Source organism: Calonectris borealis, chromosome 6, assembly GCF_964195595.1.
Source record: "Calonectris borealis chromosome 6, bCalBor7.hap1.2, whole genome shotgun sequence".
Classification (NCBI taxonomy): Eukaryota; Metazoa; Chordata; class Aves; order Procellariiformes; family Procellariidae; genus Calonectris; species Calonectris borealis.
Window position 1 is genome coordinate 17901764 of NC_134317.1, and position 16232 is coordinate 17917995.

At 63.8% G+C, this 16232-nt stretch overlaps 1 protein-coding gene across 6 annotated transcripts in view; it reads right to left on the reverse strand.

The window, feature by feature from the left end:
- Positions 1–16232, reverse strand: part of TNS1 (tensin 1) — a 53886-nt gene that overhangs the window by 22299 nt on the left and 15355 nt on the right. For 5 of the 6 annotated variants that reach the window (XM_075152951.1, XM_075152950.1, XM_075152949.1 and 2 more), the window contains 6 exons: positions 15668–15728; positions 14362–14437; positions 14095–14224; positions 13695–13760; positions 12977–13138; positions 2447–4144 (listed from right to left, as the gene is read on the reverse strand). In XM_075152951.1, the coding sequence (XP_075009052.1) occupies positions 2447–4144; positions 12977–13138; positions 13695–13760; positions 14095–14224; positions 14362–14437; positions 15668–15728 (2193 nt within the window). The remainder of the gene's footprint in view (positions 1–2446; positions 4145–12976; positions 13139–13694; positions 13761–14094; positions 14225–14361; positions 14438–15667; positions 15729–16232) is intronic. The other variant, XM_075152952.1, reaches the window with a different exon arrangement.

Below are 16232 nucleotides of genomic sequence, written 5' to 3' on the forward strand. Positions count from 1 at the left end.
TGAGCTTGGCGTTGTACTCTGCCAGCGTACCAGGACGGGGGGTGCAAGGAGGGTGGGAGGTCACAGGGGACAGACACGGTCCCCCACGGGGAGAGGAAGGGGAAGACAGGACAAATGTCACGAGATACAATAGGGAGAGAGAGAGAGAAAACAAGAGAAAATATTAGTTGGGCTCCAACGGATGAGCCTGAGGTTGCCTGGGGTCCAAGGGAGCTCAGACCCCGCTTGGAGCTGCTTTCCCATCACCCAAATTGCCTGGCTCCAGGCACCACTTAAACCCACATGGGAAATCAGTGGTGGCTCCCAGCCACATGTGGCCTTGTGCAACGCCACAAATGCCCCATCAGTGTCTCCTTGGGGACGGTACCATGCAGGTCCCCTCCATCATGGGATGCCTGGGGCTGGGACAAGAAGGGGTGACCCCAGATGCCTCGCTGGGAGATGATGGGGACTGAAGAATGGCAGGACCAGCTCCTCTCTGCAGGAAGGCACTGGGGATGCCAGCTGTGCCCCATCCCATCTCTTCCCCTCCATCACCAGCAGGAAGTGGGAAGCGAGAACGGGAGCACTCCCCCACCAGGCATGGAGGAGGTGTGAGATGCTCCTCATTGCTGCGCCGGGACACGCAGGCAATTTATAGCACCAGGGAATGTAAACAAACCCATCCGTGCCCCACCGTCCCCATCGGCCGGCCCGACCCGGCACTGGCTTCAGGACACCTCGTTCCCGCCGGAGGTCAGGCCGCCCGCCCGCGCTGTCCCCGCCTCAGCACAGACGGCCAGGCTCCAGCGGGGACAGGTGGCCGCGGGCTGGGGACCGTCCCCAGGACGTCTCTCTTCCCTAGGAAGCCCAGTGGTTGCAGGGGGATGAGAGTGACCCCAGCCCAACCTTGAGGACCTGACCCTAGGGTTGAGAGGGATTGATTTTTTGGTAGACCCCATCAAACATCCATTTCCCACCCACTGCAAATGCTGCTTCTCCTCTCCTGAGGCTCTTCTCTTTTCCACCCCATTTTTTTCCCCTCCATAGTTGCGGGGGGATCTGCTCCTTATAATATTCAGTCCAGACACACAGCACGGTTTGGGCGTCCATATGTTCTTGGGTTTGTTTAAACCCTCTGCGCAAGCCCTGGGTCCCTCTGTGATCTGGCCTGGATGACCGAGGTTGGGTTTGGATGGATGCAAACTGCCCCCAACCTCTGTACGCCTCCACGTCCCCATCCCCGCCGCTGGCACCCCTCCTGCCCCCCGCCCCGGTGCCGCGGTGACTCAACCCCCGCGCCTGGGAGGTTGGTGCCGTTGGATTTTTCCAGCCAAGCCTTTTCCCCCTCCCTCTAATGCCGAGCGAGTTTCTGGACTGAGCGCAGAGCTGGAAGGGACGGAGCTGCCAAGCCCCAGCATCACGAGCTGGCCCCCAGCCTGGCCGCAGCCCCGAACCCTTCCCAAATGTCGCTCCGTAATCCAACAACTGTAGCCGAAGCAGCGGGGAGGGAGGGCACCAAGTTGCCGCAAGGCCACGGCACCTCCTTCCCGGGGGGCTGGGACCCTCTGCGTCCCCAAAGGCCCCGAGCTGGAGCCGCGGGAGGGCAGGGAGTCAGAGGACGCGGTTTCCCTTCTGTGGCACGGAGCAAACACCTTCATCCAGCCACGGCACCAATGCTCGGCGCTGCACCCAGCCAAGCATTGCACCAAACCCCTCTGGCAGGTCTGGGAAGTGCCTTCCCAGCCCCTGACCACCACCTCAAGGCCAGGTCCAGCTTCAAACCATCTGGGGACAAACTGGCTGTGCCACCGGGGCAGAAAGGCTGCTGTCAGCCTGCACCCTGGCCTCCCCGCTCTGGCAGCACCCTGGCTGCCCGGGGAGGAGGTCCGAGCGCCAAGCCCAGCACGCTGCAGGGAAAGCGGAGGCTGAAATCAGGGAGGAACCCAGCTACATTAAACACAAGACAAGTGCTCTGCTGGGACCTTACGCCAGAGCATGTTCCAGGCAGGGAGAGCATCATGTCCAAGGAGGGGTGCAGGCAGGACACCCTCAGCCAGAGCTGAAAACATCTTCCCAAACTGGGCCATATTCTCCCCAAAAGGGATAAATCCCCCTGGGACCCAGCGAGTGGCCCTGCCACAGGGGACAGACCAGCTCCATACCCCAAAGGGGTGAGGATGGGGGGGCCCAACCCCCTCAGCCACCTCTTCTCACCACCTCTGGGCGACACTGCTGCAGTCGGCGAGCTCCAAGGGGGGGTCTCGGCAAAGGAGAGGGGCACAAGCTGCCCCCCTGCCCGGCGAGCCCCCACGGCGGGTGGCTCAGTCCCAAGCCTGGATCCGGCACGGACAAGGAGTCGCCACATCTCCCATCCCCAGCTCCACCATGCATGCCACCCCCGCGGGCTCCGGTTTCTCAGGACATGCGGACCCTCCCGTCCCCCCAAGGAATCAAAGCGTCCTACCTGCCACCCTGTGGGCCACCAGGCCCTCCAGATTCAAGGGCTCTTCTGCCGACCTCGACAGGTCTTCGTAGCTCTCCGGTCCCTTGGGGGGCATCTGGGATTGTGGTGGGACGGTGGGAGAAGGCGGGGAGGAGACGAGGAGCTGCTGAGACCCCACGGGGCTGTAGGAGGTGCTGAGTGGGAGGATGCCCATCGGTGCTCCGGCCGGGGCATGGCTGTAGCTCCTCGGCTCCGGCACCGGGGCCGGCTGGTAGCTGTAGGGCGAATAGGTTTCCCGGTACTCATGCACCCCATAGTCCAGCTCCCCAGGAGAATAGGCTTTGCCCCCCGGCTCGGAGACCACGGGGCTCACGGAGGTGCCGAAGGACCTCGGCTGGACCACTTGCGGAGCCGGCCGGGCGTAGAGACCGGCAATGGGCTGGGCCGAGAGGGAGGAGAGCAGGGGTCCCGCCGGCTTGTCCTGGCGGAAGGCGGCAGGCACACTCTGTGATTTGTGGACGGCGGGCGCGAGGTCCAGCATGAGGACGTCGAGTGCTTCGATTGACTGCTCGATCTCCCGGCGGGAGGGCGCCCGGGGGAATTCGGGCATGCTGTGGCTGTGCGGGGGCACCAGCTGCAGCGGGCTGGGCTGGGGGCTGCAGCTGGAGACGCTGGGGCTGTGGCTCTCCAAGCCGCCCTCCTGCAGTCGGGAAGGCGGCCGGCTCCCTCCTTGCTGCTGCCAGGAATTCAAGCCCCTCTGCACAGCTTCCCGGCTGCTGGTGCTGCGAGCCGGGGCCTGGGGCAGCGCTGGGGTCGCATCGTACTTGGCCGTGTCCACCGCCGGGAAGGACCGGGAGCGGTAGGTGCCGGGGGGGTCGTAGCCATACAGGTAGGGCTGGGAGCTGGGCAGCGGCTGGGGCTGGAGCCAGCCCGGGGCGTGGGAGCCCGGCGGGCGCTGGGGGTAGCCAGCCAGGTGGTCCTGAGTGGATGCTGAGGGCCGCAAGGGAGACAGCGGGTCGCGGAGCTGGTGGCCCATTAGGGCATTCTGGTTGTTGTAAGGGTAGCCACCGTTGGAGAGTGGCTCGCCATCATACAGCCCCTCCTTCAGCAGCTTCTCGGCCCCATTGCAGCTCGAGGGGCCATTGGGCAGGGAGGAGAGGCTGCCCACCCGGGGCGCCTCCTGGTAGCCGGCCTCGCTGGCGGTGGTGGTGCCGTCCAAGGAGGAGAGCGTGCCCAGGCTGCCCACGCTATGCCCATCTTGGTTGGGCAGCTCATCATCCAAGATATCCGTCTCCCGCTCGGCCACCAGCGCCGCGGCATTCCCGTTGACGTGCACCTGAGCTGGCACGACGTGGCGGCCCGGCATGGCAGGCAGGCGCGCCGGCACGGGGCCGGGTGCGTGGTTGTGCATGGGCGGCGCGCTCTCCAAGCCAAAGCCGACAAGGAGACGATCCAGCTCCCGCTTCTCCTCGGGGCTCAGCACCGCCTGGCCGCCGGGCGCCCCGGGCACCCCTGGCTCATCGGTCCGGTCGGTCTTGGTGGAGGCGGTGGAGTTGCCCGAGTCGCTGCTGACCGAGAGCGTGTGCTCAACGTGGTTGGATGCTGCCGAGAGCGGGAGGCGGGCGGCGTTGACGGCGCCGGTGCTGCCGTGGAGGGAGTCTTTCTTCTTCACTTTAGCGTAGAGGCTCCCGTCCAGGGGCCCTTGCGTGTGCCCAACCTCTGCAAGGGGAGAAACGAACACGAGACCCCAGATCAATTGCTGGCTCTCTGCACGGAGCTAATGGGTCCCATTAGCCGGTGGTTTCGATCTCTTCCGTGCCGCCGGAACGCTTAATGACCAGCATCGCCGTCTCCTCGGCACCCTCTGCAATCCCACAGGCGCCACCATGCAGAGCCACCGGAGCCAGATTCCCCCCAGCCCCATGCCCCCGCAGCCCCCCACTCCGCACGCTGTCCTGCCCTGCCCTGCAAGCACTGCCTGCTCTGCTGGGATCCACCAAAATCCACCCCCGGCTCCAGGCATCATTCCTGGCAATTCCCCTCCATGGCTGGTGAGGACCGGGGCTGCCCACACAGCTGGCCGTCGCTTCACTGCCACCCCACTGCTCCGCAGGGCTCAGCCGGCCCCGAAGGGGCTCCCTGGCGAATGGGGAGGGTGGGGGAGATGCACCATGGGCCGTAGGAGGACAGGCGGAGGCAGTCAGGACCTGGCCTCGTAGCTCTGCATGTCTCCAGCTGGATGGATGTACTCAGCCCACGGGTGAAGGACAGATGAACCACAGACCCACCTTCCCCCTCCCCGCCCTCTCTCCTTGCAGATGATGCACGGATCCACTCAGCCACCCATCCTTGACATTTTCTTCCCTGGCTACAGACAGGCTCCCACCCCTTCTCTCCTTCTCCTTCCCTCTCTCAGCCTGGGTGGATCTGCCCTGGACCTTTCCTCACTGCTGGATGCTGCCCCAAGGCTCCTGCACCGGCAGCGCCTCTGCCCAGCCCCGAACACGCAGCATCTCCTTCCCGGGGAGGTACCGAGCACCCCGACCTCATGATTTGAGGCTGGTGCGAGCAGCTGGCTCCGCTCCACAGCCCCGAAAGGCTGGGGGCAGCCAGGGCACGGCAGCATCACCACCAGCAACCTTGCACCTCAGCTCCGAGCCCCCCAGTTCCCACCACCCCTGGCAGCCCCAACACCCCAACCAGCTGCACCCTTTGAACCTTTCCAAACAGGGCAGCCAGATTTTGGGGGCACAGAGGAACCCCAGCCACCGAGATGGCAATGGAGATGGTCCCCAAGCTGTGTCCCCCCACCCGGAGCGTGCGCAGCACCGGCTGGGCTGCAGACTCCTGTTTTTCCAGCTCCCCGACGAGGTTTCCTGGAAGGGCCCACGAGCAGCGTTAAGCACTTTCTTTTGGAGGAAAAAATGACTCTTCCCTGGCGGGGGGCCAGGCGGCTGACTCAGGGACGGAAGACGGCCCTAACGCGATAGTGTGAAATCAGAGCAGTCCTATCTGCGAGCAAAACACTTCCGAAAGCCAGCCCCGAGCCGGGGACGGTTTAACCAGTCCCACACTGCTGCGCCCGCGCCCCGGCAGCTACCGCGATGCTGACCCCCCTCGCCGGAATGCAGAGGGGGGCAATAACACCCAGCACGTGTCCTACCAAGTCAGGGCCCCCTCCTCGCCGCTGATTTTCCACTCCCAAATCCCCGCATCCCAAGGAGGCAGCCGAGCCCCAAAGCCCCCCCTTGGCTTGAAGATGCCCCAGGACCGTGCAGCGAGGTCCTCTCGGGCCACTCAGTGGGGGAAAGGATGAGGATGGGGTCCACGATTTCTCCCAGAAACTCAGAGCTTCTTCATCGAGCCGGTGTAGCCAGGAACCGACAGCATTTGACTCCACACCACCTCCCATACAGGGGAAAAGGGGGAGAGAGGGAGGGAATCCCTTCCCGTGGAGGGAGAAAGGAAAAAGCAGCGTGTCCAGGGGCAGCGTCAACGCCGGAGAGGCTGAGACATCGCCTGGAGCCGGGCCGTCGCCCAGCCCTCCTGTCTGATGGCAGCAATGGGTACTGGCCGGTCCCGGGAAACAGGGCAAGAGCCAGCGTGGGGGCTGGGATAAATAGGGCAGAGGAATAGAAAGGAAAAGGGAATAAATAAATATAAATGAAAGCACGTGGCGCCAAGGGAGAAAATAACTGGGAAAGGCTTTAATTAGACTGTGGGCTGGGCACCGTCCCACGGCTGGGAGAAACATCTCGAAAGCAGGGTCAGGATGGAGTTCATGGCAGAGCCAGAAAGCCCCAAGCACCCTGTCCCACCTTCCCTGGACCCTCCAGGGGACATGGGGGGTCTGGTGGCCCCCACCCCAAGAGCGGTACCAGGGTAGCAAGCAAGGAAGGGGTCGTGACACCTCCACCATCATCCAGGCCCTTGTCCCACGGCTGCTCTACCCCACACGTGAGTGCCCACCCTGTCCTCGTCCCCGCACATCCCCTGGGCTCTGATGCCAAGAGCGAAATCCTGCTATTCCCCACCACTTCCAGGCCTACCCCGCTGGGTCACGCTATCCCTCATACGGCCGGCCGGCGCTTGTCACCTGAGAAGTTGAATAAAATCCCCCAAAAAAGACCAAGGGAAGGGGGGACAGGCTGTCTTAGCCGAAGCAGCCGTCCCCAAAGCAGCAGGCTCCCAGGTCCCAGGTTTGCAAAGTGTTTGCAGCTCCCAGCAAGGTCAGGTTTTATCCCTGAAGGTCAGAGCAGCTCCCCTGGCAGGCTGTGCCATCCCAGCGTGGGTTGGGTTTGCCCAGGGCTCAGCCCCGGACGCAGCTCTGCTCCGGCTCTGTCTGCCCTGGCTGTATCAAGGCGGCTGGGGGAAGCGCTGAGCCCAGCCTGGTCCCACCCCTGCTGCCAGGCTCGCTGCCCCGGCAGGGCAACGCTTTTCCCTCTCCCTCCCCAGCACCCGGCAGCTACGCCCGGGAGAAAAACTGGTCCAGGGCACGCAAGACAACGGGAAGGGGGGTCAGCTCACAGCCCCAAAATCCCAGCCACCCGCCTCACGCCCCGTGGGGTGCACCATACAGCATTGTGCACCAGCACAAATCCTGGCCGGGGCCCTGCACCAGTGTAGGCAATAAGGCTGGGGCACCACCGGGTCTCCCCCAGTCCTGCCCCCAGCAGCATCCCAGCTGCTGCCTCCACTCCCCACCACCCAGAGCCCTGGCACCAGGGCATCTCTGGAGCATCAGCCTGCAGGGAAGACCCTGGGGTCCCAGGACCCTTTGTAAGATGAAGGATGTGGGCTGAATCCCATGGGGAAGAGCTCAGCCCCCCAGCTCTGGTTTCATCCTGTGTCCAGATATGATGGCAAGAGGTAAGCCCAGCCCCTGAGCCGTGGGTCACCACGGCCATGAATTCCCCACCCACCCCCAGCCCTTTCCCCCATCCCGTCCAGCTCAAAGAAAAGCAAAGTCAGGACTTACCACAGGGGACAGGGAAGAAAAGATCCCAGACGAAGAGAAGGAGTGGGCAGCAAAATCCCTTTCCTTCGCCCCTTCCAGCACCAGAGTCTTCCAGGGGGACCTGGTGCGGTGGCAGCTCGAACGGCGTCCACGGCCGGCTCCGTGTGTCCGTCCCGGACAGGAGCCGACGGCCCGGAGCTGGCTTTCGTTGGCGTTTGTCCCTTTGGCTTTGCTTTCCCTCTCGCGGAGGGAGCTATTCCCTCCCCAGCGCCGCGTCCCGCGGGGCCAGCGAGAGGGGCACCCCGACTGCAGCGGGGCGCCGGAGGGGTTCGGACACGGGGTACCCCCAGGACATGGGGTACCCTCAGGACACGGGGTGCCGAAGAGGAGGATGGAGGAGATGAAGGCGGCAGAGGCAGGAGATGGGCTGGAGGCGAGGAGGTGCGGTTGTGCTCCCCTCCACCCCGGACCACACAGGGACGAGCAGGGAGAGGAAGGGGAGAGGCGGTGGGGAAGGCGGCTGGGGGCCGCCCAAGCCTAAGCCCCAGCCCGGGTTAACCCCAGCGAGGTGCGGGGAGGGTGAGAGCCATGGAAGGAGGACAGCCGGACAGACAGCTCCTAGCTATGAATATTAACTACTTCCTCCACAGGCAGGGCTGTGCCGCATTAACTGTTTCCTAGGCACGACAGACAGACGGACAGACAGCGGGACAGCCTACCCATCCCGCACCGGGTGCTGAGCATCACCCCGCTGGATGAATCCCCCAGTTTGAGACTCCCAGCCCTGCCCGGCTCCTGTGTGCGCACCTGTCCCCAAAAAGCAGTGACACATTCGGGGTGGGAATGTCCTTTCAGGCCACATGTGATGCTGTAACCCAGCCGGGTCTGCAAACCCAAAAGTCTTGCTGGAGACTTGAGTTTCTCCATCTTAAATAAATACTCAGCCAAAGAGGAGTGGAAACCCACCGCGGTTTCCACCAACCCCGCCAGCGCTAAATCCAACCCGTTTTCACAATCCCCTTTCCCTATCCCACCAGCGCTGCGGCACAGTGTGGACGCACCGGCACTGGTTTTGGGATGGCACGTGCCGCCCTGTCCCGTGGCAGGAGGTACGGCACGGATCCCGTCCACCCCGGAGCCACCTGCGACCACGCTGCTCCATCCTAGGCAAAATCCATGCTGGGATGGTGCTGACAATTCGCTGGTCCAGGTGACGGTGAGCCCGCCCTGTGTCCGGGCCCCTGCTCAAGCCGCCACTCCTCCATTGATCCAACATACTCAGCAAAACGTGAGGCTCCCTCCACTCTAATCCCCCAAATCGTGCATTTCCCACACCCCCGCGGATGACGGCAGGGAATGAGAGCAGCGTTTCCAGCCGGCCCCCTGACTCACAGCCCCGTTTGCTCCCAAATAGCGGCACACGCCAAGTCAGCATCCTCCCCAGACCTCTGAGGTTTGCTTGCTTCTCTGCCTTTTTATTTTTTGCCCCGGTTGCGCAGCTGCGGGCAGCCCGCAGGAGCACAGGCCGAGAGCTCCCTGCTCCAGCCCGGCTGCCCGGGGACAGCCCCAGCCCCACGCACACACGCTCGGGCAGGTTTTGACTTCAAGGACGGTTTAAAGGGGAAAGAGAAGGGGCTGAGCTTCCAAGCTTCCACCAGCCCGTCCCTCTCTCCCTCCATCCCAGCCCTGCCTGGTTCCCAGTCCCAGCGGGACCAAATGCCATCACCCCCCACGTCCCAACCCCAAATACCAGGTCAGAGGACAGACCCTGCCCTGGGAGCAGCCACGCTCCAGCCGAAATGTCTAGCCAAGCCCGTAAATGCTCCAGCATTTCTCCCATGGGGAATAACCAGAAGCAAGGGGGAGACGCAACCTGTGGATCCCCATCCAGCCCAGCCGGGTCCCCGCTGCCCCCAAAAACGCCCACCCCGCCAAGCCCTTACCTTGCTGCAGCCGGAGCGAAGAGCGGCAGAGAGGGGCGGGATGGGGAGGGGGAGGCGGATTCCTTCGGCTTTAGTCAGCTGGTGAAGGCGAGAGGAGAGCCAGCGGCTCCCCTCCCCACCGAGCCCGGCCAGGGGACGGATCCAGCCGCGGGGGGAGAGCAGCAGCCCGCCGGCAGCTCCGGCGATGGCTTTAACAGCTCCAGCCTGGCCCATTTGGCCCTCCGCCTCTGCACAGCCTGGCTCGCCCTCCTGGGCAGCCTCAGCCCCAGATGAGTGGGGCAGGATTTGACCCCTCTAAGGAAGATGTACCCCACCAGATGCCCACCCTCCTGGGGGACCGACGGATGGCAGCAACCCCATCTAGGGGCTTGCTGCCCCACAGAAAGGTGCAGGACCAGCATTCAGCTCAATATGGGGGGCTTTGGGACCCCCCAGCCTTTGCCACGTGGGGGGTCAGGCTCTGCCGTGGCCCCCCATCCCCAGAGGGGTGGGATGCTCATCCTGCTCCCCACCCCGGCCAGCCCTGCCCTGCTGCACGGAGCTGAGCTGCAGGGGAGCCCCGCGCCAGAAGCATGACTCAGGTGGGGATTTAGCAAGTCTCCTGCAGATGTTGGACTTGGCCAGGCCCCAGACACCCCCCTTCCAGCCCCGGTAAAAAGGTGGGGCAGGCAGGGCCAGGGATGGGGACAGTATGAAGGTGGGAGACAGGCAGGAGGGGTGGATGCTGGCTGCAGTGGGACGAGCCGGTGGGTCCAAGGGACAGCCAGTACGGGGAGCTGCTGGGTCGGGGACACATGCCCAGCCCTTTTGCATTGTCTTGCACCGCCCCAGGATGGCAAAGCCCAGAGTCCCCGCACAGATGGTCACACATGCAGACCCTGGGGACAACCCCTCCACCAGCTCCCTGCCAGCCCCAGCCCCCTGTTTTCCATCAGCATTGGTTTTCTCAGCAAAACCAAACCAGGCCACAGATGTTCCCCATCCAGCTTTGCCCACCTGCCTGTGGGTACCCCAAAATTTTTTCTGCGGCAATCCTCCAACCAGCTGCAAACCCAGAAGTGCCGCATTCAGCTGCAGGTCTCCTCCTGCCTCCCTGGAGCCAGCTTGGCCCCCTGAGGAGAGCCACCACGCTGCTGGCAAAGCATCCTTCATCTACCCAGGATAGAGGACATCTGAACCCTCAAAACAGCCAAAGGAAGAAGCACCCCATGACCACCCTTCAGCCTCCAAACACTCTCTCAGCCAACTGATGGCTATGGGGACCACAGCGGGAACCCGCCACGCAGTCGGCGTTGACCACAAAGCCCCTTTGAGGAGGAGGAAGGATGGCAGGCCAAGCCATGAGCTGCCTGGGGACACCGCTCGCCTCCCCTGTGCCGTGTGGGGACGGGTGACGGGCAGTGGGACGGGTCCACAGGGGTATCCCAGCGCACCCCGCTCTCGCTAAGGATCACAGGGCAGCCTGAGCCTGGCAGGCAGCTGGGATCCTGCGTGGATAAGGTGGGCGGGTGAGCTCACCGACGGGGCCAGCCTGTGCCATGGGGATCATTCACCAAGCAGCCCCCGCTTGCCGCACCCAGCTGGGTTCCTTCCCAGCCAGAGGGTGAGATGTGGGGGTTCAGATCCCCCTCTCATGCCCCCTGCCCTGGGCGAGGTTGATCAGCTGGCGACCCTGCTGCGACTCAGTTTCCCCTTCCCCAAGCCCCTGCAGATAAGCACAGTGAAGGCGAGGGTAACACCAGGACAGGCACTATCCCCAGCAGATCTCCTGGTGGATCCCCAGCCATCCACCTGCCCCTGGGCTTTGGGGTCCCACAAGGTCACCCCCACCCTGTCAGGCACACCCCCAGCCCAGCTGAACCGAAGCTACCGGAGAAAGGACATCCACCCCCACCAAGAGCGGCTGTGGCTGGCAGAGACGCGGCGCGGGGGGGACCCACCGTTTGGCAGGCGATCCCGATCCCGTCGGCCCGGGCTGCGGGGCCGGTCTGCAGGGAGCCTTCGCCGAGCGGCGGGGACGGGCAGTGGCAGGGACGAGGAGCGGCGGCTGATCCCACCCCAGCGCGGGTCCCGGTGCCAGCCTCACCCCCCTCCGCCCCCGGCCGCCGCTCGCTCGCGCCTGGTGGTGCCAAAAATGTGGCGTGCAATTCCCTGACCAAATAAGGTGAGAACAACCATAAACAGGGACCCCCTCGCACAGCCGGGCACCGGGGTCCCCATCTTGGCCTGGGACAGGCTGGAGAAGAGGGAAAGTGCCGACAGAGAGGGAGGAAGACAGGACCCCCCCGAGCCCACGCTGGCTCTCCCCACTGCTGCTGAAGGTGCCCCATGGGGCGGCTGGGGGGAGACCCCCTATAGATGGGCTGTCTGGCAGCTGCCTGCGCTGGCACGGGTCAGAGGGCAGCCTCCTGCCTGCGGCTTCGCCCTCCGGCAGTCCCAGCTCATCCCCAAACCGGGGCAGTGTTTGCAAATCCAAGGTGCTCTCGTTCCCCAGCACCACCCTCCCTGCGGGGAGGACAGCCTGGCCGGCGCATGGAGGGACCTCCACAGCCCCGACACCCACGGAGACCCCTGGGAGGGGACGGAGAGGAGCGGGATATTTCCGCAGCCCCACAAGAGGCTGGGAGTGCCATGGCTCTTCCCCAGGGGCCAGAGGGGAACACACATGCACCGAGGCACTCGGGTCTCTGCAGGCAGGAGGGGCTGCCAGCCAGTCCTGCCAGCTCGGGGCAGGGGCAGAGCCATGGTCTGAGCTCACGGTGGGGACACGCATCCCCTCCCCTCGGGGCCAGATCCACAGCCCCCAGCTCCCCGCCACATAGCTGAGCCGCACGTCATGAATTGCCTGTTTACTGCCAAGGCAGGTGCCCGTGCCAGCTCTGTGCAGCTGCCCTGGGTCCGGCCCCACATCCCCACCATGGGCAGAGACCCCCTCACCTGCCCCAGGCAGCCAGAGCCCCCACCCTCCCCAGTGAGCCCGGCCGCCCACGGCTCCCACTCGGAGCAGCCGGTGACCTTCAGGGACATGGGGGATCGCAGCTGTTCCCGCTCCGGGGACGCCTGTCCGGATCGGGCTAGGAAAGCTCAGGCATCTGCTTGGCCACAGGTGGCCTCGCCACCGGGACGGGCGCCCACCGCCCTTCAACATAGAAGTACTGCCTGTTCCTGCCAAGCGGGCGAGGGTGGCTGACTCGCTGCATCCAAATGGGTGCTCAAGGGGCTTTTCCCAGCTCCGAGCGATGGTGTGGACCCTCCAGGGCCAGTGAGGCTACCTCATCCCCCAGGGGAAACTGAGGCACAGCTAGGTCCTGTGAGAAAGGAGCTGGGAGACTTAACGTCCCCCCGTTAGGTCCCGCTCCCAACAGACTTGGGGTTTGGGTTTTCCAAAGCTCTGGGGCATGAACCAGGGCCGGACCCTGCTCCGTGCAAACAGGGCTTTGAAAGCAAAAGCACCAAAAAAAGAGCCTGAGCTCCCTGGCACCACAGTGGGAGGGAAAGCCCACGAGATCCTCCTCTCCCATCCCACAGCCACGCTCCTCCCGGCAGCCGCCGCCTGCCCCCAGCTCTGCTGCCCGCCAGTGTCCCCTTCCCTTGGGTGGGGGGGATTCCCATGGGGACACTTCGGCCACCAACCACCCCGTGAGCCCTAACCTTTCTCCAGGTGCTTGCCAGGCAGGGGCGGCTCAGCCCAGGCGCCCTCCGCACTGTCCTCGCGCTGGATGTTGAAGTTCTCATAGGAGTCCCACCGGATGAGTGGGTCGGACGTGTTGTAGTCCACAGAAACGCTGGGCCCGTTCTCCAGGTGCTCCATGCCTGGGAAGAGGCAGGACAGTCAGGTGGGGTGATGATGGAGCCAGCGCGGGTGGGATGGCGGGAGGAGATGGAGAGAAGGTGCAGGCAAGGGAAAGAGAGCAGGAGCCATAGGGCATGGCAGGAGAGTCACGTAGGAACAGGGGCACCAAGAGGGTGTGGGTGTGGGAGGTACATCAAGACCCACAAACAAGGTGTACAGGCCTGGCTGGGGCTTTGGGATTGCCTAGGGACAGGCAGATGGACTGACAGCAAGCATGCCTCGGGCGGGACTTTTTGGGATGGAGGGTCCTCCATTCCCAAATGCCCCCTCCCTCTCTCCCAGGCCAGCAAGTGCTGCAGAGAACAGCCTCCCAGGGAAGAGAGCAAGGGTGATAGGGCACCCATGGGTGCTCCTAGATCAGCATCACTGCCTGCACCCCTCATCCCACCCTGGTGACAAAGGGACTGCAAACAGGGCAGGGAGAGGTCGCAAGGGAGGCAGCAGGGGACAGAGCTGGGGAGCGGGAAAGGAGCCAGCATCCAGCTCCGAACCCCCACGGCAGTGAGCCAGCCATACCTTGGATCTTCTCGGGGCCATAGGAGAACACGAACTCCACCTTCCCGTACTCGGGGAAGCGGTCATCTGGAAGGGAGAGAGCAGAGCAAAGGGACCATCTCCATCCATCCCTCCAACAGCACCCAGACAGCCACCCTAAACGTGCCTGGAGCACGGGGCACCCACCCCGGACAGCGCAAAGCCGGGAGCTGGTAGGGGATATCCCGGCATGAGGCAGCACATCTCAGTCCCCAGATGACCCCAAGGCAGCCCCTCCGCATCAGTACCAGATTTGGGGTGGGTGCCCTGCTCCATCAGGGGTGGATTTGGGGTGGGTGTCCAGACGTCCCAGCGATGGGAGCAGCATCAGAGGCGTGGGAGAAGGAGGGAGTGCGGAGCGGGGAGGTGCCAGGGCGGTTACCTCTGAAGGCCTCATCCAGGTCCTCCTTGCCAAAGACGACGTCGAGGTCGTGCACGGCGCACGTGTGGAACTGCACGCGGAAAATCACGTCGCGGGTCGGACTGCGAAACTTCTTGTGGTAACACTTCAGCTGCGGAGGGAAGCGGGGTTGAACCATGAGGACGAGCCCCTGGGGCTGGGCAAGGGGGAACCGGAGGGTCCTGAGGCATGAGGACCACCCGTCCTCCGGCTGCTCCCCGCACAGGGTGCTGAGCTGAGGCTCCTTACCAAGATATCACCCTTGAGGAGCAAGCCGGGCTCGATGGTGATACAGATGCCCGTCTGGCTGTCTCCTTGCACATTGCTGCAGAGAGGAACAGTGGGAGGACATGAGCGGTGGTGCAGAGCCCTCCCAGAGCTCCCAGTGCCACCTCCACCAGCCCTTTCCACCCAAACCCAGCCAGGAAAGGCACAAAGCATGGAGCTGGCCCTCTTGGTGACAGAGGAGGGTCCCGTCCCCCATGCCAAGGGGCACCTATTCCCAAGGGGAGGTGGACAGGAGGGCCAAACTGAGGCACAGCTCGTTGAGGAGGCTAAAAATCCCAGGTGGAAGGGTTTGACCAGGGTCCGAGTGCTGGGGCTGCACTATCAGCCACCCGCCCTGCTCCCACGGGTTGAGTGGAGCACGGGATGCAGAAGGAGAGCTCTCGGGGCAGGCTCTCCTCCCTGCCTCAGTTTCCCTGCCAGAAGCTCTCCCTTCCCCGGGGCGCTGCGGGGCTGCCTCCGGGCAGTGGCGTCAGCAGCGGGGGATGAGGGAAGAAGGGCGTTGGATTTCACAGGCAAGATAAACCTGGAGTGTATTACCAGCGTCCCATAAACAGTCTATTAAAAGCTGAAAGGCGAGGCTGGGATGGCAGTAAATCTCGGCTAACGGGGATGCCCAGCTGCAGGGAAGGGAGATCCCAGTTCAGGGGCATGAGATGGGAATATTCCTGAGGCAAGGGGGTCTACTCTCTCCAGGGGGTCAGGAGCCGGGGGTCCCAGGCTGGGATGCAGTCCCAGCAGGGCAGCCGGGAGGCTGGAGAAATCGGCTCCTGCTTTGCTTTCAGCAGCGCCTGCTCCCGAGAGCAGTGTCAGAAAATGGTGTTGGGGTAAATAGTGTGGAGGTTAAAATGGGTGGAAACTCTTTTTTGGGGAGAGAAAGAGGGCTTTTAGGATGATTCCAGGCAGGAAGAGCAGCTCTTTGGGCAGGGAAAGGAGAAATGCCTCCATCCTCCAGGGAGGTGTCCCCATCCCTGTCCCTGCTCCCTCCGGGGACACCCAGCCCCAGGCTCTGCACAGCCCCGGGCTCCCTCTGCTGATATGCAGAGTCACTACAGCCCTCCCAGCAGATGGGCCCAGTACGGCCCAGTATAGCCAGTTACCACCTCCAAAGAAAGGGAAGCCCCTTTTTTTGGTTCCCTGGACCCCAAACGGACTAAGCACAGGGCACCGGGACCGCTGGGGACTTGGCCTTGTCCCTCTCCATCTCCCCCTGCTCGCCAAGCCCCCCGCGCTGGAGTGGAGGGAAGCCCCACGGTGAGGAGATAGTTACTAGATCCCCGAGGTGTAGACGGGCTGCATGGCCTGGTAGATTTTCAGGAAGGGCCGACAACCTGGAAGACATCAAGGCGGGGAGAGAAGGCACGCTGCTGTTAGCCGGCAGGGCGGAGGGGCCGGGGCAGGGATTAGTCACAGGGGAGAAATCCAAACAGGGAGGGAGCCAAGGCAAACAGCCGCTCCCCGCCCCGGCCAGCCCACACCAGCCATGGGCAACATCTGGGATGGGCAGAAAGGGATGCTCTGGATGGGGTGGGAAAGGGGGAAAACCCCTATAGCCCGGTTTGGGTCCTGTAGGACCTGGGGCAAGCGCTGGGCTGGGAATGGAGGTGGGATGATGGGGATGATGGTTTCTGTGAGAGGGACCCCTTCTGGGTACCAGCACCAGGCGTGGTGCTACATCCCAACCCCAACCCCAATCTGGTGCCATCCTCCAAAAAGTCATCAGAAAAGCCTTGTCACCCCGCAGCTCAGGTTAGTGCCCAGCCCCGGGAGCCCTGCACAGGGGGGGCACCCCCTGAGGGCATCTCTGTGGGAAAAGCGTAGCACTCTGCTACAGT